This window comes from Babylonia areolata, chromosome 8 (assembly GCF_041734735.1).
Source record: "Babylonia areolata isolate BAREFJ2019XMU chromosome 8, ASM4173473v1, whole genome shotgun sequence".
NCBI lineage: Eukaryota > Metazoa > Mollusca > Gastropoda > Neogastropoda > Buccinidae > Babylonia > Babylonia areolata.
The window spans coordinates 12,940,310-12,962,925 of NC_134883.1; the positions used below are offsets into that span (position 1 = coordinate 12,940,310).

At 41.0% G+C, this 22,616-nt stretch overlaps 1 protein-coding gene across 1 annotated transcript in view; it reads left to right on the plus strand.

The window, feature by feature from the left end:
* The window catches only part of LOC143285037 (uncharacterized), a 39,564-nt gene that overhangs the window by 5,558 nt on the left and 11,390 nt on the right, over positions 1 to 22,616 (plus strand). Inside the window, exons 2-9 of the mRNA XM_076592219.1 lie at positions 3,324 to 3,530; positions 8,077 to 8,270; positions 9,423 to 9,524; positions 10,086 to 10,187; positions 11,455 to 11,607; positions 13,401 to 13,607; positions 17,732 to 17,879; positions 19,276 to 19,456. Of these exons, the coding sequence (XP_076448334.1) occupies positions 3,324 to 3,530; positions 8,077 to 8,270; positions 9,423 to 9,524; positions 10,086 to 10,187; positions 11,455 to 11,607; positions 13,401 to 13,607; positions 17,732 to 17,879; positions 19,276 to 19,456 (1,294 nt within the window). The remainder of the gene's footprint in view (positions 1 to 3,323; positions 3,531 to 8,076; positions 8,271 to 9,422; positions 9,525 to 10,085; positions 10,188 to 11,454; positions 11,608 to 13,400; positions 13,608 to 17,731; positions 17,880 to 19,275; positions 19,457 to 22,616) is intronic.

A 22,616-nucleotide genomic window follows, 5' to 3' on the forward strand; every position in this document is an offset into this window, starting at 1 on the left:
TGTGTGTGTGTGTGTGTGTGTATATATGTATATATATATATATATATATATATCTTGGTTACCAGATGTGTATGCACGTGCACTTAATAAATTTCGTTGTAGCTATTACAAAAAATACCAGTTGAAACTGGATGTTGTTATACTACATGGTGTGAGTTTATTATGCTCTAAATGAAAATTGTCAGTGATTGGAGATATTCTATCTCATCATAGAATGTCCATTATAATAATTTATGACTTGAACTGATTCCCCAATGCTTTCGTTGTCCTACGTCGTTTCAAGATTTTTGTGGACTGATGTCTTCTGATTTGAGAAAACCTTTGCTTTCCTGTTTCCATTTCAAAATTTATGGAATAGTCATTATCTGTTAAAAAGATTCTAACTTTTGAATTAAGATACTCCTAGACAATTCTATTGATTACATTGGTATGATTTGAGCATGTGTATAGATTTCAGGAATTCCGTATTGTATTCACTACATGAGTGTTAACACAGTTCAGTTATAAGTTGTTTTTCATTTATTATGCTCTTTTGTATGTAATCCTCCGTACCCCCCAAAAGGAGTGAAAGGAAAGAAATTTTTGAAGCGTGTGTGTGTATGTGTAATATGTACATTTATACACACACACACACACACACACACACACACGTGTGTGTATTTGTGCGTGTGCATATATACTGTTTTCGAGAGTTAGTATTTGTTTGGTATGTTATTGTTTATTGTTTCTGTTATAGTATTAACCACTGAATACTGACATGAATTATTATATCTTTGAAATGTATGTTTGCTGTTCTGCATGCTCGTAAATTTTATGTTTGAAGCTGCATGCTTTTTGCTCTACACCAAATGAGTTGTGTGCCAGGCACAGTCACAGACCTCACAGGCTCATGGGGCAGGTCTAATAATCTAATCACCCAGCTACTACGCCAGTCTTCCTTTGTTCAAACAGAGAAACTGAGACCATGCAGTAAAGTGGCAATCATCTTGAGAGACTGTTCAAAGGCGTTGCTCAAATTTCTGCTGTGTTAGCACTAACAAACATAGATACCTGTGAGTCTTGGGCGTGGTTGATATCGGGGTTATTTAAGGTGCATAGTGACAGTTGTTCAGTTCTAATCAATCATCTAATTTCAGATTGAAAGCGGATCTCCATAACATCATGTGTATCAAATGCAGTTTCTCACTGATCACCATGAAGTTAGAAAAAAAGGGATTTAAAAAAATATATATGATATATAGATTAGATATAGATGTGTGTGTGTGTGTGTGTGTAGGGGGCGGGGGTGCGTTTCCATTCAGTCATTGTGATTTCTCTATTGATTTCCTATCTGTTATTGTGTCTGGTGAGTTCAGACCGAGGTCACCTGTACTGACAAATTCATGGAGACTGTCAATGTCTTTGGATGGATGTTGTGATGGTATTCACTCTAGCTGGTCAATTATTCAGGTTGACTGCACATCGTAGCAATTGTCTCCAACACACAACTTAGCTTTAGCAGAAGATGTCCTCAACAAGTAATGAAAACAGGTACTGCTAAAAACCAACCATTTGATCAATGTTACGGTAGTAACAGGCTTTCTTTAGCAGGTGGCCTCACGTCAGCCTGACATTGAAAGGCTATAGAAGATGGGACAACAAAAACAGTGAATATTGAAAAATCACAACTTTCCAGCCTCCAGAATGTGCTTGAAAAAGCATAAATTTTGCAGACTCATCACTTGGACTGATTTGAAACATTCCCCCATGCCCCACTCATGTATTGTACAAGAACCTCAGAAAGACAGAGAAAGATTTATATATATATATATATATATATATATATATATATATATATATATTGACAGACAGAGACAGACAGAGAATGTACTTATTTTAGTAAATTCAGCAGACTGCAAATAAATATTGATTTATGTTACCTTAAGATACCTTACAATTTAAGGTATGTGTGTTTGTGTGTGCGTGCAAGTGTCAGTGTGTGTGTGTGTGTGTGTGTGCGCGCGCATCCTTTTATGTGTGGTGAAAACTGAAAACAAGACTACAAAGCATCTGATGCAACACATTTCATCGCGGTCAGTGGATGTTGGTGTGATGGATGAATGTCACGACAGAGCCCCATTAATCCTGACATTTACGTAATCAAGATGAAACGAGAAAGGGAGGGAGGGAGGAGTGGCTGGTGTGGAGCTCTTTTGTCTTGGTGACCGGGGCTGGCAACTGGTGCTATCCCACTGCTGCTAGAGCTGGCATGAAACCATTTATTGATTCACTGGGTCAGAAACCTTGTTGTATTCTGTGGCATGGGGGAAGCGGCAGAGGCTGGACTTAGCATGGCTAATGTAATTGCTTTCTCTATTTATAGAGCTCTTGGAGTGAGAGAAAAAACAAATTGTTTGGAAAGTTCAGGAGTAGACCAGTGGAAGGAAGGAGGACTGTGAAATACACTGAATTGTTTGCAGTGCAATACATTGCTGTACAATGTAGTACAATACAACACAGTACAACACTGCGCACACACACACACACACACACACACACACACACACAAGAAAGAACTGCAGCTGTCCGTAAACAAGTGAACAATATTGCCCAGTGTTGCCAGGACACATATTCTCTCATCTCTCTCTCTTTCTCTCCCTCTCTTTATCCTTGAGTGATAAAAGTTTTTGAATCTTGAATCTCCCTTTTAATTGTACACACGCACAGTGACAGACACAAATATGCACACTTGTGCACACACACACACACACACACACACACACACCAGGAATACTGCAGTGATCAGAACAAGGTGTGATTGAGCAACAACAGCACTGAAACAGCACATTGTCACATTGTTGTTCTGTTGGTTTGCCTCCTGTAATTCATATGCATGGCTTCTCTTGCTCTCTCTGTCTCAAACCACACACATGAGCAAGAATGCACTCTCTCTCTCTCTCTCTCTCTCTCTCTCTCTCTCTCTTTTTTTTTTCTCTCTCCCCTTGTAACAAAAAAAAAAAAAAAAAAAGTTTGACAGTGTATGTCCCATAGATTTTGAGCATCCTTCATCTTCCATTTGTATGGGCTGTCATATTATCCTCTCCCCCTCTGCCCTACATGCACCTGTTGTTGCCATTATGTGATTGCACCCCCGTTTCCCTTTCCCCATTCCATCTCCCCTCTTGACATCCATGTTTTCCAATCATTATTTTGTGCTTTTGTATTTCCTTCCCCCCTGTTTCCCCACTTGACATGGACAGAATAGCGAATCATTACATAATGAGTTTGAGCTCCTTCTCTCAAAAACAGAAAATTGAAGTAGCGTTGCATCACAACCAATGCAGGTCTGACGGCAGAGGACAAGGTGGTGTGTGTGGGCAACAACGATGATGGCGACAACAAAAACGAAGCGGCAGAGGATGACATTATCATGCCACTGGTGCTGGTCACTGTGTGGAAGACCTCAGGTACCACGGTTTGTCCCGCCACCAAGGATCTGCCCTGTCTCCTCAATGGCGTCACACTGGCATCGGAGGCCAATCTTTTGGCAGGTGGGACTTTTTTTTAGGGGAGAGTATGTGTGTTTGTGTATGTGCGCATGTGCAGGTGTGTGTGTGTATGCGCGCACGAGTGTGTAGCACGCGATATTCTGTCTTCCCACTTTAGGTAATATTAATATGCGCATGTGTGTGTCAGTGTAGCAGCAGCAGTAGTCTCTCCACTGTAGGTAATATCAGATGAAGAAAAAAAAAGAGAAAAAAATGGTGGATGGGTTTTGGGAGTATTGTTGTGTGTGTAATAGTTGTAGTAGTAGTCTTCATTTTATGTCTTTCCACTCTAGTGATATCAGATGAAGAAGGAATAGTGGAGTTGTGTGGAGGAGTTGGAGAAGTATGTGTGTGTGTGTTTGTATGATAGTAGTAGTGGTGGAGGTGGTGGTAGTAGGAAGAAGTGGTAGTTGTAGTAGTTTTTATTTTATGTCTGTCCACTCAAATTGATACATTAATCAGGAAAATAAATAAATAAAAAAAGGGAGGGGAAAGGAAGAGAGGGGGTGGGTGAAAAGGTGTGATTGTGAACTACATTTGTACATGTCTGTGTGCCTGTGTGCATGCTTGTGTGTATGTGTGTGTGCACCAGTGCAGGTCTCTGAGAGAGAGAAATAGAAGAGAGAATGTGCGTGCGCAAGCTGATATGTATACATGTATCATTTTATGTAAGGGGGTGTATATTAATATTATATATGTGGGCTTGTACAACTTGATTCTGTGTACATGAGATTACAGTGAATATTTATGTGGAAGAAAAGGGAGGGGGTGTAACGGTGTGGGTATGCATATGCATGTGTGTGTGTTGTTTTCTGTCAGGAGAATTTAATAACTCTGTGTGTGTGTTTGTATGTTCATCAACATTGTATATTAATGTGTGTGTGTATGTGTGTCTCTGTGTGAGGCTGTGTTTTAGGATAGTTTATCCACAGCCAGGACTGTTAATCGAACCCTGAAAGAGTTAACAAGTGTTGTTAAGTGTAACTATGTTTATGTGTGTCTGTGTGTGGTTAAAGAGACCTATCAGTTCATAATGCCAGTAGTGATATGTGAATGATCATCTGAAACAGAAACAAGAATCGATCAGTGGTAAGTCTGGAATTACAACAAATTTTGTTTTAATCTTGCAGTTTTTGTGCAGGTTCTAGTATTAATCAAACATGACATCCCAGTACTTGTGCAGTTTTGTTTCATTACATATCACTTCACAGGAGCACAAAAAATAAAACAAAACACAGCCCAGTATAACATAAATTTTTTTTTTTAAATTGACACCTTAGTATGTACAAACCGTGATTAATGACTCAGACTACTTCCGATTTCAAGGAAAACTTGTGATATCAATTGAGGAAAAACAAAGTTGCTACTTTAAGATGTCATGTGTGCTGACAGTATGGTGAGAAATGTGCTCTGGATTATAAATTCATTTTGAAACACATAAATTTATAATTCAAGAATGTGCATTTTGCTGGGCAAAACTGTGTAAATAAAATCTTGCAGAGTCCTTGGATCATGTTAAAATGATATGTGTGATCATTATGATCATTTATGGGCTTTAGCCAAAATATGAAGTAACTGTTAAGAATGTTTTACACTTTTTTCATAAGAAAAAGGTGATAGGAAGGTTTATTTTTTAACATGTAATTCATACACCTTGATGGTTTGTTTTGTGCATTTCTTATGCCTTTAATTTCCACTCACACATGATGATTAGTGTTTCAATTAAAAAAAGAAGTATGTCCAGTAATAGGTTGTATAATAGGTGTAATACTGTCAGCTTCCAACAAAGGAGTGATTAAGACAGTAGGTAATGATGTATGCAATTGCACTTTCATTTTTTCACACTGGTGTTAGAACGTGCTTACCACAACACACATTTATGAAGTATGTCAATCCCACCTGTCGCCTGCGTTTACAGCGTGTAAGTAAACACCCAGTTGTTGTTTTTTATCACTCACATCACAGCATGTTTTTGCAGCTGGTCTGATATGGATTTTTTGATAGGGCAGAAAAGACAAGTGAATCATAGCAGGCTGCAAGTGAAGTGTGTCAATGAGAGATCACATGGCCTGATAGTGGGTGGGGATCAGTGTGCAAGTGGTCCCTAGCTGTGGAGAGTAGTGTTGATGTGATATTCCTATTCCCGTTCTGTGTTTTGGTAAGCCCTGCGTGCTGGGATGTTGTTGGAAAAGGGAGGAAACGTCAGGTGGTGGAAGAAGTTGATGTGATTTTTTTGATTTTTTTTAATTTTTATAATGATTTTGTGACTTTCACTTTCTGATTCCCTCTCTTTGTGTGTTACTTGACCCCCACCCCCACCCCCACCCCATCTGTCTCTGATTTCTCTCTGTCTCTCTCATTCCATTTCTGTCTCACTCTGTCTGTCTCTGTCTTCCTCTCTCTCTCTGTCTTTGTCTGTCTCTGTCTGTGTATTTCTTGTGTTCATTGTCTGTCACTGCCAAAATTTCTCACAATGTGTCTTGTTCTCTCATTCAGTGTTTCCTGGTTTCTTCCTACTCAAAAGAATAGATAGATAAACAAACACAATAAACATATATAATTTTGAAAAAAAAAAAAGAAATAAAAGAATGTCTGGTCCAAGCTTTTGAAATGTCAGGGTTCGGAAACAGAATAAACTGGATCATGTGATCATGTTTATAAGTTCTCATGTGAACGAGTCAGTGGTGTTTTATGTTTGTTTGTTTGTTTAGAGCTCCAAGTCTTTGGTTTCATTTCTCAGGGGTTTTTGTTTTTTGTTGTTGTTGTTGTTGTTTTTCTCTCTCCCTGTCTTGATTGTCTTCTTTCTTTCTGACCTTTTAGGGTTTGAGCATAGATCAAGACAATTCCTGATTATCTTTTTTTTATTTTTTTTATTTTTTTTTTAATCACATAGCTGCTGTGGTGTTAGGTTTATGGGCTTGTCTGTGCAATTGGCACGGATGCCTCCATGAACCTGACATTGGTGAGTGTGTGTGTGCATGCGAACGTGCGTGCATGCATGAGAGAGAGAGAGAGAAAGAAGAGAGAGAGACTTTGCATACATACATGTGACTGTGTTTGAGAAGTACCTGCTTGTGTGCATATATGTTTGATACATGGTATATGCACAAAAAAAACATATAATGATATCATATATACACTTCATTTCAGTCGTTTAAGTGTGAGAGTATTTGAGGATGATTGTATGTGTGACTATGTGCTTTCATGCATCTGGCAGTGGATGGATTGGCTAGGATTTTGCTGCATTGTATACTGCCAGGTGTCTTTGAGAATTTGCCAGCATCAGGTGTCTGCCTCGTTCTTCAGTGTGTTTGTGTGTGTGTGTGTGTGCACGCATGCGTGCATGTGTGTGTGTGTGTTTGTTTACATGTGTGAATGTATTACGTTTAAATGGCATGTATGTTTATATGTGTGTGTATATTTTTGTGCATACATACTTGCATGTGTGAGTGTGCCCTCATGGGCAAGCCAGATCATTATTGACAAATACAGTAGAGAAAATAATCAGAAGAAATAGATTTGTGAATAAGAATGCCTTTTGGAGTTAACTCAAATCTCTTTTTTTTTTAATTGAACCTGCATACATATGGGTAATATTGTGAGGAATTAAAGTGGTTAACATAACAGTAATGTTATTTATCTGCTGCACCAGTAGTGGTTGGCAAATATCAGAAAAAAAGGACATGCTAAAGTAAAGAAATAAGGAAAAAAAAGGTGGGTTGAATAAAAGAAGAAAAAGCAACAACAATAACAGGGAATGATAAAGGGAAAAAGCTTCATAAGGCAAAAGAAGTGGTCAGTTCAAATAATACTGCAGAAAATAGAAAAGAAAAGACTCAAAATGTATATGACAGGAAAAAGTGGAGAAAAGAGAAAAAAGGTTAAAGATAGATCATGGAGGGGGAAGAGAGGAAGAGAAGAAGAAAGAGAAAAAATGAGACTGGATTTAAAAAAAAAAAAAAAAAAAGGTAAAAAGTTTAAGGAGGATAAGTTGAAAGTGGGATGTAGAAAGAGATTTGGAGAGAGGAGAAACCCCCGAAAACGGAGCATGGCTGCCTACATGGCGGGGTAAAAACGGTCCTGCACGTAAAAGCCCACTCGTGTACATGCGAGTGTATGTGGGAGTTGCAGCCCACGAAAGCAGAAGAAGAAGAAGGAGAGAGGAGAAGACAGAGAGAGAGAGAGAATTCCAAATAAACCAAAGTCCAACACAGCAGCAACAACAAGAAATCCAAAAACAGCCCACTGCCTCTAATTCGCAGGTAAACAGACAGTGTGATTGATGAGATGGGGAAAGATAAACAGGTGGTGTTTATCTCAAACGAAAACAACCCGAAACAAACACAAAAACAAAAAATGATGTAGAGTGATTGAGATGGGCAACAGACAGATGTAGTTTTCCAGTGGCCCCCAAAACAAACAAACAAACAAAAAAATGATTTGCTGGTTGACAGGTAGTGTGATCAAGGTGGGCGACAGACAGATGGAGTTTTCCAGTGGCCCCCAAAACAAACAAAAAAACACAAAAAAATGATTTGCTGGTTGACAGGTAGTGTGATCGAGGTGGGCGACAGACAGATGGAGTTTTCTGATGGCCCTATACCCAGGCCTCGTCGACGCTGCCTCCCACCGACGCCTGGTGTTCCCATCTTGCCCCAGCCACCCCCAAAACCTCAGCGCTCCAGTTCAGTGGGCACTGAAGATGAAGCCCCTATCGACCTGAAATCGAAACCTACAAGACCGGTAATGATTCAGCTTGGCAGATGTTTGAGGAGGGAGTGGTTAGGGATATTGGGGGATCGGGGGGGAGGGGGTGGTGGTGGTGGAAGGAGGGATAAGGATGGTGACAGGTGGAGAGGGGGGTGGGGGAGGGGCTTTACAGGGATAGAGAGGGTCGGGTGACATGGGCAGAAGTGATGTGAATGTTGACATGTGTCTGTGCTGGGGAGATGGAGAAGAGGAGGTGTGTGTGTGTGTGTGTAAAGGTGTATTCATGCATGTGTGTGTGTGTGTGTGTGTGTGTAAAAAGACGATGTTGTGGATGTGCAGCAGGCTGTTTGAGTTTATGAATTTTTTGTATTATATTCTCTTTATGGGGAAAGAATAAAAAGCAGAGCATTGTGTTCATGTGTCTATGTGTGTGTGTGTGAACACTTGCAGGTGCTTGTTTGCAAGTTAAACATAAAGAGTTAAGGTGTTGAATTGATCGTACTGTAATTTTTTTTTCCACTGACATTGAAAACAGATTGCACTTGTCACACGTGTTATTTTCAATCATACTCTGAGTCTGACATTCTTCCATTTTCAGCAGAAAAACATTGGACATTTGACTGTTGTTGCTTCCAATGATATTCTTGTTTTTCCACTGTCAGTGAGAAACAATTTCAATATCTCTTTTGTTGCTACTTTCAATCCAACTCACATTTTTTTCACTGTTAGTAAAAATTCATTGCACATGTCACTGGTTTTGTTACATACTGCCCTGTTTTTTCTACTGTTAGTAAGGATGCATTGCACATGTTACAGATGTTTTTATTTTTAGTCCTGTTCTCTTTTTTTAGGGTTTTTGGGGAGGGGGAGTGCCACTTCAGAAAAAATACATTGGACATTTCACTGATGTTCTTTTCAGTCATGCATATTTTTTCACTGTCAGTAAAAACACATTGCAAGTGTCACTGGTGTCACTTTCAGTGATACTCTCATTTATTTTCCCACTGTCAGAAAATGCATTGCACATGTCACTGATGTCATACCTCACGTATTTGTTTCTTTTGTTTTTTGTTTGCGCTGTTAGTTATCACAGGTGTTTCCACTTTCGATCATGTTCTCATATTCACCCTGTTTCCCTGGGAATACTGTATAATTGACACGCATGACTGGTGTTGTCACTTTCAGCTGTCTGTGAGGAGACCTCCACCTCTGCCCAATGACTGGGCAATGATTGAACTCCCCGCCACAGACGCTGAACTCCTCAAGCAGACACGCAAGCCTGAACAGGTGATCAGTCTTTTTCTTCTGACATTTGTTTTATGTTTGTTCGTTTTGTTTTTTCTAATTATGATGGGTCAGTTAGTTGCTCTTCAGCTTTTTATATCAATTTTTTATGGGCAAGTAGTTCTGGGCATGATTATGGTAGTTTTTGTTTGTTTGTTTTTACATTGAAATACTCTATACACCAGTGAGTGAAAGGATGATTTGAATTGTGTGTGTGTGTGTGTTTTACTCAATGTGTGTTTTGTTTTGTCTGTGTTTGTGGAGTATGTTTGTGTGTTTCGTTACATGTGTGTTTTGTTGTGTGCATGTTAATGGGTGAGAGTGTGTGCGTGTTGAGTGTGTATGTTAGTTTTATGTCTGTTTCGTTGTGTGCATTGCTGTGTGTTTTGTTTAATGTGTGTGTGCGTGTGTGTGTGTGCATGCATATATGCACACAAAGTAAATCAAAGTGATTGTAGCATTTTAAATGACACAACTTCTTAGTTTAGGAATATTTGAACTTTTAAAACTGTTTACTAAACTTGCAAGTGTATCTGTTTTCTTTTTTTCTTTCTTTTTTTGTAGCTGGCAAGTCTGGCATCAGGTTATGTTACCAAACATATCCATCTTCATACTGATGCACGGATAACAGCAGAGTTGACTGATCAGATTTTTTCAGCCATGTTGGTAAGTTGGTTGTCTTGTGAACTTTGCTCTACTGTTGATTGACTCTCATTAGACTGTTTAGACTGTCTTCTGTCTCTAATTCATTTCATCCCAAGTAAATTTGTGACCTCATTCTCCAGACCAAGTGATCATGAAGGCTGAAGGAGAGTTAAGTCAGAAAAATGATCAGTAAATTTTTCTCTTTGAATGGAATGTTGTATAGTTTATTCATATGTCAGTTAAGCTCCTCATTTTCCTTTTCTTCTTCATCTTCTTCTTTTCTTCTTTTCTTTTTAGTTGATAAAACAATTTGGGGTGAGAATACAGACTCCAAGATGAAATTAATAGCTAGGAAGAACTGGCACTACAAACTGTCCTGGTGGTTATTCTCTTTCTGTTAAAATTTGAAGTTAAATGCTGATGCAGTTGCACTTCCTTGTGATAACTAAGACAATGGATTCTTCATAGCCTTTTATGGCTGTTGGGGCAGTTAGTTTCTGTCCACTGTGTCTAGGGTTTAGCGTAGGATGGCAGGTCCCAATCCTCTCCTTCTGTCAGTTTAATCTTCCACAATGTCAGGTACCCATTCACACCTGGGTGGAGTGAGGAAAATGGGAGTAAAGTGACTTTCCCAAAGACATTACACTCAAACCCTTGAACCCTGATCACTGGTGAACACTGGATTAGATGTCTAATGCCTAACGGACTGCCAGGGCATCTCCTAAAAACATTAGGTTGATATATCAATTTAGTGTCTGTTTCATGCATGCTTGTACTATTTTAACCCTTTGACTGCTGCTAGTAAGTTTGCTCTTCAGTAAAGAGCTGTCACCTCACTGAGATAAAAAAAAAAAAAAAATTAACTGGTCAGAAGATGTCTGTCAGCTTCCTTTATTAAAAGTTTTCTTCTCAGGATTGTGTCAGTTTTGTTCTGCAAAAACGAATCATACTATTTAAAAGTATACAAAGTGATGATGATGATGATATGGATACTTATACAGTGACTGTATTTGTTCAGACCAAGCTTTAAGCACTTTACGAAAACGGAGTCATTTGCACAACAGGCTGCCTACCTGGGTAGAGCTGACTGAGAGCTGCCGTTGGGTACTCATCATTTGTTTCCTGTTTCATTCAGTCAGGTTTCAGTCATGCACACAGACACACAGACACACACACACATGTAATATTTAACTGCATAAATTGCGTTCAGATTCATCCCATACTGATATCATTATACCAAAGTTCGGCAGTCAAGGGGTTAAAAAAAAAGGGGGGAAATGAACGACAGGTGGTGTCCCATCATGGACGTAACATCCTGCTGCGGTTCCTGACGGACCTGATTGAGGAGCAGGCCAACGCCAGTGCCGACAATGACCATCCCCTGGAGCCTGCTCATGGAGCTGTCATCATTTTGCTGCGAGAGATCTTGCGGCAGTTTTTGGTGAGGGTTTGCATGTTGTCTGTCTTTTGCTTTTTGTTGCTGTTGTTTTTTTTTAAATTTCTAGTTCTGTTTTGTTTTTCGCTGTTCCATCATCTGCACCTTTTGACATTGCTCCCACACCACTGTTTTCCCTGAGTCCCTCATACACAGCCACACCCAGTTTCTTCCGTCGCAATCCCAGCGTCAGAAGTCGACAGGAAACTGTGGATGTTAGTGGCTTTTTTGTTTTGTTTGTTTGTTTGTTTTAGTGATTTGTTAGGTGTGTTAGCCATGTGGAGGTAGATTTGGGTAAAGGTGTTTTTTTTGTTGTCTTGTTTGGTGCTTGTTTGTTGTTTAATGTTTTTCACCTGTATTTAGTAGATTCTCTCCTAAAGGTTTCTTTTCTTTCTGATGCTGACCACCTGTAGATTGTCCAGTGATTCGGTGCTGCTTATCCCAAAAATGTCATGAAAAGTTCCACTTTGAATAATTAGATTAGAAAAGAAAAAAAAAAGGCCAAAATTGAGAAAATGTGGAATGTGAACCAATGGAGTGCTTCAGTCATTGACAAATTTCTAAATTTTGTGACTGAGAGTGGTAATTGTAGTGTTGAAAAAAGCAGTTATTTTTGCCTTAGGTTTTGTGCCAAATGCATGCTGGGGAGTGATTGATTTTGTAAATGATGAACAGTTTACAACCAGGGTCCAGAGGCAAAATGACACAAGCGCCTGTCTTAATACCTAAATAAAGTAATATAAAGGGGGAAAACTTTTGAATAACCAAAATGCCAATAAGGAAATATATGAGACACTCCCAATGAAAATGTTCATTTCAAGATTAGGGTTAGGTCCCATGGCCATCAGGGGAGCGAATATCCATTCTGTCTGGGTCTAGGCATAGATGACGGCCTAGTCATTTCCTTCCATCAATTTAACCTTCCATGACTGATGTCGCATACTCATTCACATCTGTAGTGAGTCCCTATCCCAAGGACACGACCACACTGGGCTTCGAACCCTGATCACTGGTGAACTTTGGATCAGAAGTCCAGCCTCTTTCTGAGTCTGCCATGGTGCCTCTTAATCTTATGTACGTTTGGAGAGGGTCTGGGGTGGTGCCTTGATGTCTCATTGTATTTTCTGCACTTACCTGAGTGTGTGGAGCTCTTAGGCTGTGGATGTACAACAGTCACTCACTGAGTCAGACACACAATGAGCAAATATCTGGTTGAAAGCACTGAGATAGAGGGAGAGTAGTATATGTCACATAAAAGAATGTCATGTTTCATGTGTAATTTTTTATATTATGTCATTCATCCTTGAAAAAAGTCTATTGACTGAAAATTTTGAAATTTTCTTTTATTGTATTTAAACCATGACGGGGGTCAAATGGTTAAGACTTTGGACCTCCAATCCGAGGGTTCCTGGTTTGTATTATGGTCATGGCACCTGGTAGGTAAAGGTGGAGATTTTTCCAATCTCACAGGTCAGCAGATGTGCAAACCAGCTAGTGCTGAACCCCCTTCATGTGTATACACATGCAGAAGATCAGATACACACGTTAAAGATCTTGTAGTTCATGTCAGCGTTTGGTGGGTTATAGAAACAAGGATAACCGGCATGCATCCCCCTCTGAAAATGAAATGTGACTGCCTACATGGCAGGGGCAAACACATAGAGCATACTCTTGTTTACAAGTGTAAGTAGGAGTCGCAGCCCATGAACGAAGAAGTATTATAGTATTTTTGTGGGGGGGCAGGGGGTGGGTGTATTTTTTGTTCAGACACATACACATAGAGAGTGTGACCATTCCAGGATCCACAGACTCTGGTCATTGTGAGCCTGCTGATGTTGCGAGCGCTGAGTCATGTACCCGGAGCCACACAGTCATTGGTGGAATGTCAGGTGACCAGCGCCGTTCTGGGCACCATGGCTGCCCTCAAGTCGGCCTCCACTGTTCAGCAGTATTGCCTGGATGTTCTGGCCAAGATCGCTCTGTATCAGCCTTCAGTGAACAAGAAGGTCAGAGAGGGAGGGAGTGTGTGTGTGTGGTGTGTGTGTGGTTTGTGTGTGTGTGTGTGTGTGTGTTAATGTGAGTGGGGACCTCCAGTGTACAGCAGTATTGCCTGGATGTTCTGGACAAGATCGGTCTGTATCAGCCCTCTGTAACCAAGAAGGTCAGAGAGGGAGGGAGTGTGTGTGTATGGTGTGTGTGTGTGTGTGTGTGTGTGTGTGTGTGTGAATGTGAGTGGGGACCTCCAGTGTACAGCAGTATTGCCTGGATGTTCTGGTCAAGATCGCTCTGTATCAGCCTTCAGTGAACAAGAAGGTCAGAGAGGGAGGGAGTGTGTGTGTGTGTGTGTGAATGTGAGTGGGGACCTCCACTGTTCAGCAGTATTGCCTGGATGTTCTGGTCAAGATCGCTCTGTATCAGCCCTCTGTAACCAAGAAGGTCAGAGAGGGAGGGAGTGTGGTGTGTGTGTGTCTGTGTGTGTGTCTGTGTGTGGTGTGTGTGTATGCCTTTGTGCGTGAGTTGGCCTCTACTGTTCAACAGTATTGTGTCCAACATAGCTATGTACCAGCCTTCTGTGAACAAGAAGGTAGGATATTAACCTCTTGACTGCGCTGTTGATGTACAGCGTACGTCATGAAATGTCACTCACCAATGCTGTATTGACGTGTGCCATACGTCATGTTACAACGTTCAATGTTTCGAGTCCCGCATTACAGAAAATACAGTCTGCTAACCATTAAATTAGCTCCCCTGAGAGCTCTTTATCTCCTGAGTTCCATAAGCTAAAATTATTCATCGGATTGTCATATTTATGGCAAAAGTTTTGCAAGTTTGTACGAAGCTCAAGTTGTGTTTGCAAAGCCATGGCTGAACGCAGACAAACCCCAACACTTGCACTAGTATTGAAAAAAATCCTTTGCAATGCAAACAGTACAGATGAAGATTGTGGACTGAATGAGATAGAACTGCGTGAAGTTGATGCCGAAGACGCTGATTTTGACATGGAGGGGGGTGGGAGGTGGAGTTGCTTGATGAAACTGAAGACAGACAAGCTCAGCTGATTCAAGATGTAAGTGGGTGTTTACGAGGTTTGTCAGTTTATTATTTGCTCTCTGTTTGTTGTAACAACGAATATGATTGCATTGTGTGTGTTTTGAATGTGTTAGTTGTGGTAAGTAGCTTCGTCAGTCACTGATCAGTGTGTGAGAGTGAGAGTCAGTCACGTGTGTACTGTGTGTGACCATTACAGCCCAAGGAGGCTTGGCTTGCTGGCTGGCTCATTGTTGATGACAGCGTGTGTCGCTCACCAAGAGCTTTCTGTGTATTCGTTTCCGAGTGTGTATTGGTTTGTTGTTGTTGTTGTTCAGTGTTGTTGTTGTTTTGTGTGTGTGTGTGTGTGAGAGAGAGAGAGAGTGGGGGAGGGGGGGGGAGATGTTTGTAAAACTGAAATCAAAGAAAGATATACAGAATTATATGCCTAAATTACTTTGTAAATGCAACACTTGTAGAAGTTGTGTGTGCGTGTGTGTGTGTTGTCATTTTGTTTTGTATGAGAAAGAGAGAATGAAGGGGGTGTGGCATACCATGAACCAGTTTCAGTGTGTGTGTGTGTTTTGGGGGTTTGGGGTGGGGTAGGTGTGTGTGTGTGTGTTTGTATTTCAGCTTCTGAAAACAGTCAGAAATAAAATGGTACCATTTCATGATCTTTTTATATGTTAAAAAAAAACAAAAAACAACTCCAAAAAACCCAACAAACTTAGTCTTTTATGCAGTGTGTTTCAGGTGTGCAGCATGGTGATGATCATGATCATTCTGGACCATCTGGAGTTGACAACTTGCTACAAACCTACAGCTGAAGACCAGCAGCAGCAAGACCAAAGGGCAGTAAACAAGCCTCCAGCAATTCTGGATTACAACAAAAACATGGATGCCATGGACCATCATGACCAACAGCTGCAGCCCTATGATGCCACAAGGAAAACCCTGAAGTGGTACAAATAGCTGTGTGTACATTTTCTACAAATTGCCATGCTGAATGCACACATCCTCTACAAAAAGCAGGCAACAGCAGTACACTCCTGGACTTCCAGAAGGATGTAATTAGTGCCATGATTTTTGGTGACCAAGACCAAGACACTGCTAAAGATGACCACAGTTTGTATTGTGTGGATGACACTTCATTGATGTCATCCCACATACCCCACAGAAGGCCTGGCCACAAAGGAGGTGTAGAGTCTGCTGGAAGAAAGGACAAAGAAAGAATGTGAGGTTCTACTGCCCAGACTGCCCCAGCAAGTGCCACACACAGCGTTTTTACTGGCGATAGATCCTGGGTACACCCTTTTCATTCTTTGTGTGGACTGTGTTGGAGTCTTCTGCACCTGGACACTGTTGCTCAGCCTTGACAGTGTGTGTGGTTGATCACAACAGTCACAAGAAAGACTGGTTGATAACCTGGTTGATATTGTAGCACCTACATGATGGAATGACAGTCCCAATTTTTTTTTTTATTAATGCATTTTATGGAATTTTTCTGTCAGATTGACTCATTATTTGAACAAGTGAGTATTAAAAACAAACTCTTGGTTCATTTTCCTTTCATTTGATATATACTTTTATGCACTTATCTTCAGTACTTTTTGAAATATAAGCAAATTAAAATCATTGGCATGTTTTTCGTGTTTTTCTGAAAATTTTCTCAGCATAGGCTATAGAAAAACATACTAGCAGTGAAGGGGTTAAATGAGGTAGTGTATGTGTTGTGTGTGTGTGGCAGGGGGGTGGGGGGTGGGGGCTCTACTGTTCAGCAGTATTACTGGACATTCTAGCCAAAACAGCTTTGTATCAGCCTGGACTCATTCTGCTCCAGGTACAAAGTGCAGCATGAATTTCTCTTCATGAGATGATTAAGTACTCTGTTTTCTTTAGATAAGAGTTAACTTGTCCCTTTTTTTCTGAGGGCAGGATGTAAAAAAGCAGTTTAAGCTTATTCTGTTACCCTCAGTAAAGATCATTTTGACTTGAATACTTCCCCCTGTGGACCAGATATAAGTATGCTCATACCAACAAACTATTCTTGCTTAGTTTTACTCTTGCTTTGTGTAGTTGGCATTCCAAGCAGAACCGTTTACGGATTCCAGAAGTGGGAAAACAAAGCTTTGTTCTACTGGTCAAATCAACAATTCTCCATCGATTTTTGCCATTTTAGTGAACCACCTTTTTTTTTTTTTTACTGCAGCGGTCTCACACAGTGCTGGTCCAGGGGAGCTGTAGCAGGCATGTAGTTATGGGGTAGGAGGGAATAAAGAAACTGGTGAAAGCACTGACTGTACTGACAGACAACGAAAGAAACTGGTGAAAGCACTGACACTAGTGGACAGAAAATGAAAGAAACTGGTGGAAGCACTGACACCAGTGAACAGAAAATGAAAGAAACTGGTGAAAGCACTGACACTAGTGGACAGAAAATGAAAGAAACTGGTGAAAGCACTGACACCAGTGCACTGACTGTACTGACAGAAAATGAAAGAAACTGGTGAAAGCACGGACACTAGTGGACAGAAAATAAAAGAAACTGGTGAAAGCACTGACACCAGTGCACTGAATATACTGACAGAAAATGAAAGGAATTGGTGAAAGCACTGACACCAGTGGACAGAAAATGAATGAAACTGGTGAAAGCTCTGACACCAGTAGATAGAAAATGAAAGAAACTGATGAAAGCTCTGACACCAGTGGACAGAAAATGAAAGATACTGGTGAAAGCACTGACACCAGTAGACAGAAAATGAAAGAAACTGGTGAAAGCACTGACATCAGTAGACAGAAAATGAAAGAAACTGGTGAAAGCATTGACACCATTGGACAGAAAATGAAAGAAACTGGTCGAAGCACTGACATCAGAAGACAGAAAATGAAAGAAACTGGTGAAAGCTCTGACACCAGTAGACAGAAAATGAAAGAAACTGGTGGAAGCACTGACACCAGTGGACAGAAAATGAAAGAAACTGGTGAAAGCACTGACACCAGTGGACAGAAAATGAAAGAAACTGGTGAAAGCACTGACACCAGTAGACAGAAAATGAAAGAAACTGGTGAAAGCACTGACACCTGTGGACTGACTGTGTTCCAGGCCCCGCTGCGTGAGTCGGCCACAGACCTGATCTGCATGTCTCTGGACACCCACCCCACCAACATCACCATCGCCCAGGGGGCGTGTCGGGCCCTGGCTAACCTGGCCACCACGCTCTACACTGTCGTCAACAACAACCTGGATGACTGTGTGTACTGTTTGTTCACTTGTATAAACACATAATTTACGTTGTTAAATGCATAATTTACACTGTTCAGTGCATACTTTACACTGTTGACAGCATATTTTACGCTGTTGTCAACAATAACCTGGATCACTGTGCACACTGGTTACATATACAATGTCATAAGCATATACTTTACATTTTACTTATATAATGTCATAAATACATTGTTTACATTGTTAAGTGCATAATTTATACTGTTAAATGCATTCTTTACACTGTTGTCATCATCAACCTGGGTCACTGTGCGTACTGTTCACTTGTACAGTGTCATGAACTCTTGCATACTTTACACTATTCAATGCATGATGAAAACTGTTCAGTGCCTACTTTACCCAGTTAACTGCATATTTAGTCGTCAACAACAACCTGGATCATTGTGTGTATTGTTTGCTTATACAATGTCATAGACACATACGTTACACTGTTAAATGCATGATTTACACTGTTACATGTATACTTAACATTGTTGTCAACAACAACCTGGATCACTGTGCGTACCGTTTACTTATACAACATCATAAACACTTGCATACCTTACACTGTTCAGTGCATGATATACACTATTCAGTGCATACTTGACACTGTTAACTGCATATTTTACACTGTTGTCAGCAGCATCCTGGATCTCTGTGTGTACTGTTTGTTCACTTGTACTTCATAAACACATACTTTACTCTGTTGAATGCATAATTTACTTTGTTGAATGCATACATTACACTGTGTCAACAACAGTCTGGATCACTGTTTGTACTGTTTATTTATGTCATAATTACATACTTTATTCTGTTAAATGCATACTTTATACACTGTCACATGTATACTTAACATTGTTGTCAACAACAGTCTGGATCACTGTGCATACTGTTTACTTATTGATTGTCGTAAACACATTCTTTACACTGTTAAATGCACAGTTTACACTGTTAAGTGCATGCTTTACACTGTTCTCACAAAAAACAGTTTAGAACAAAAATGTAAAAACGAAGTATTAACCAGATATATTTTGACCTTTGTGAGTTTTGAGTTTGTGCCGTATAAGTACTACACATTATCATTATCATTATATTTACCAGTTATATTTAAACCTTAACTCACTCAATACGGCCAGCCCTCTCTTCTCCTCTACACAGACCCCTCGGATGTCCAGTGGGTGTCTCAGTGACCCAACCTTTAGCTTCTGTCATCAGAACTGTGGTATTCTTTGTCAACATTCACCTCTTCAGTATAAGAGCCTTCCGCTTGCAATATTTTGATGATGGTAATTGGGATGAAACGCTGTTAACGTCGTCTCTTTTGCCGTTCGTATGGAGAGAGTTAACCTGCCAGTAGATCATGAAACCTGACTCCACTGTTGCAGCTCACTCGGGGTGCGAGGAAGAGAAGAAGTTTGTGAGTGGACTGGTGATGGTACTGGACTATGTGTTCTCCAAGAGCCTGCCCTCCGTTCAAGATGCTCTGAAGAGGCACGGCCAGGACCTTACCATAAAGACGGACGGGCGGCGATTTCTCTTTATTTATGCCAAGCTGGAACAGTTGAGGTAAGAGTCCTGAAGCAAATCAGTATTTCAAATGAACGATGATCTTTGTAGTTGCATTTCTTGTGAAGAGAGAGACAGAGAGAGAGGGGATGAGAGAGAGTGTATGTGTGCGCGTGTGGTGTGTGTGTGCGTGGTGTGTGTGTGTGTGTGTAAGTGTGTGTGTGGGTAGATGTGCAATGCGGTTTGGCTGATTGAAATGGAGAGGCATATAAATTTCAGTAATCTGTATATTTGTATATAGCTATTTCCATTTGGTGCCATTTATCTTTTTATTTTCTATTCATTTTATTCATTTTATTTGTTTGTTGTTTTCTTCTTATGTTGGACATGTGCTGCTGCCAAAAAGAAAATCTCTGTACCAAAGTATAGACAATAAAGTTTGTGTATTGTATTGTGTATTGTATTGTATTGACTTAACTCACTCAACCCTGGGGAGTTTACAGCCTCAGCAGGCTTCCATGTCATATTGATGCCAGAAAAATGCAGAAAATATAATGTTTTTCCTCCAAATTATGTGTGGACACATTTGGAAGTACTGTAAAAGTAAGTTCCCATTCCTTGCAGTTCATGTGTATGTAGGAACGTTTTAATGAGACGAATTTTGATGCCAGAACAATGCTTGGTTGCAAGTCTTAATGAGTTAGATATATACATGGACTCAAACATGTGTAAGTGAATTATCTTTTTGTTTTATTTTTAATGTTTTTAACTTGATTTAAATTTTTAGATGGACAGTGAGATTTGTGTGAACTGGTCTAACGTTGTTTTAACTGACTGTTTTACATTAATTTAGGTTCTTTTTGACTGGTTTTAGGAACTGACGTTTTTTTCTGACTGAGGATTTTCTGCCCAGAAATGGTCCATTTGTAGTTGGCAGGGCTACAAGCGACATGATTTATGTCGACTGCTACACCTTCTGGCTTTGATTGTTGACAGTTGAGGTAGAGGGTTTAATTTTATGACAGGCTGCAGTAGTTGAGGTAGAGTCCAATACATTTTGTATGTGATTATGCTTCTGTCATAGGTTTATGAAAAACTGTTTAATTACACATACTTAACCGTGACCCAACTAGTGCAGACTCCGGCAGGGGTCTGACATTCCTGTCCTGTGCAAACTATCCGCCCATGCGGAGCAGACGAAACTACGGCCGATAACCTCCCGGAAGTAGGTAACCTCCCCTTTGTCCCGCTGGTTATCGCCCTCTTTTTCCGGCAGCCATCATGACTCCTGTACCTGTGCTCTTCATACGGCTAAGTTTTTTCGTATCTTCTGTCTGTCTGTCGATTCTCTGGCGTTCTTGTTTGTGGTCAAATTATGTCTCCAACCAGGTCACATAATTATGTAGCTCGATTGGGGAATCGTGCTAAAATTAAAGCGCGATCGCAATCGATTCGCTGACACTCTGGGCCCTCTACTCCTGGCCCTCTAAACAACGCCAACCCGCCGCCTTCTCCACTTCCTCCGCTCCCTCCGGTCGACTCCAGACCTCCGCCACCTCCTCTGATGACTTCTAGAGGTTTGTGGTCACACACTCAGGTCAGTGTTACCTTTCATGTCATTTTTATCGATCCGCGAACTCACTCGACGCGATCCGCGTTTTCTCGGCCCTGCCAGTCGGCAGTGTACGAGTCGATCTCCTCTATCTCTTTACCATACCCACAGTTGCACCAATGGAATGGCCACAATCCCTTGGGGAAAAAACAAAACAAAAAAAGGCAGCTTGTCTTGGATCCGCACGTTAGACTGGGCCCTATGTGCGATGCGTCCGTGGTGGCGGCCGTGACATCGGATCACGCGACCCCCCCACGCGGCTTGCCTCGACCGTCTCGGATCCAATAGCGACCGAGGCGTGTAGGGATGCCCTCCCCTGGTGTAGGGAGGAAGGTGGACCACTAGGGGACACGCTTGCCCATACGCGTGCTCCCCCCCCCTTGTCCGGATCACCCGATCCAAGGGAGGCAACCCCTGCTTCGGCACCCTTGCCGGTGACCGCCGCAGTTATTTCCCTTGCACCGGCACTGCTCCTCGCCTTCAGTGCGATTGTGTGCACGGTCCTACCAAGCTATGCGGTGATGACCCCATCTGCCACACCGCCGAGTGCTGCTGTTTCCCATCCACTAATGGTGTCTCAGCAAGCTACTCAACCAAACAATCAGCAACTCATCGCTAAACTTGCTGCAGCAATTATGCACCACTCTGCCTTCTGGTGCCGCGCCTTGCGCCCACAGAGCAGGTACGTGCACGCCCCATTGGAACTTAGGCAGTGTTGGATTCTTCTGCCCCATTGCCTAACTCTGCTGTTTCCCAGACTAATATTGGCACTTCCACGTTGGAGTACCTCTTATATCATATCATATATCAATATCAAGGCGTGCAAGCCTGACAAGGCCTTTTACCCGCTTGAAGTGGGGAAGAAAAAGAGAGTCCCCACGTATGTCTGTTGCATTTTTCAACATTGAGTGCGCAGTGTTTGAAAAATCAGAAAATATGTAAACGAGTTTTGTATTTAAAGTTTTCACAATGAATATCAAGATAATTCTTACATGTATTAATAACTCGATCCTGCCTCTCGGCAGTGCTCGGGCCGATCTTAGATTGTATCAAAGCCAGACTGGAAAACCACTGAGAAGTATGTTGAGCATGTCTGTGTCTGATAAGATTTATTTCTCTGCTGATGTCATACTGGAATGGTTGTATGCTTAAAGCAATTTTTCTCCTTTATTTTTGTTTTTGCCAGTGAAAAATACTTGAAGTTATCAGTTGCATATTCTGTGTATGATTTGATGTTCTTGTCTTTCTTTTTATGTTTCAAATGTAAAAAAATAAAACAAAAAAGCAAAGTATATCAGTCAGTTGGATGACACATAAACTGAGGTCCCTTTTTTAGCATGCACTTAGCGCATGCAAAAGAACCCATGGCAAGAAGAGGGTTGTCCCTGGCAAAATTCTGTAGAGAAAATCCACTTTGATATGAAATCAGATACACTTACTGGCAAAAAAAAAGGTGGCGCCACACTGTAGTGATATCAGGGAGAGCAGCTTGAATTTCAAATTGATAAATCTGTTGTGACAAAGAGTAATACAATACACCAGCTGCGGTGGCGAAGTGGTTAGCGTTGCGGTCTGACGGCTGGGAGGACGCGGGTTTGAATCCCAGCG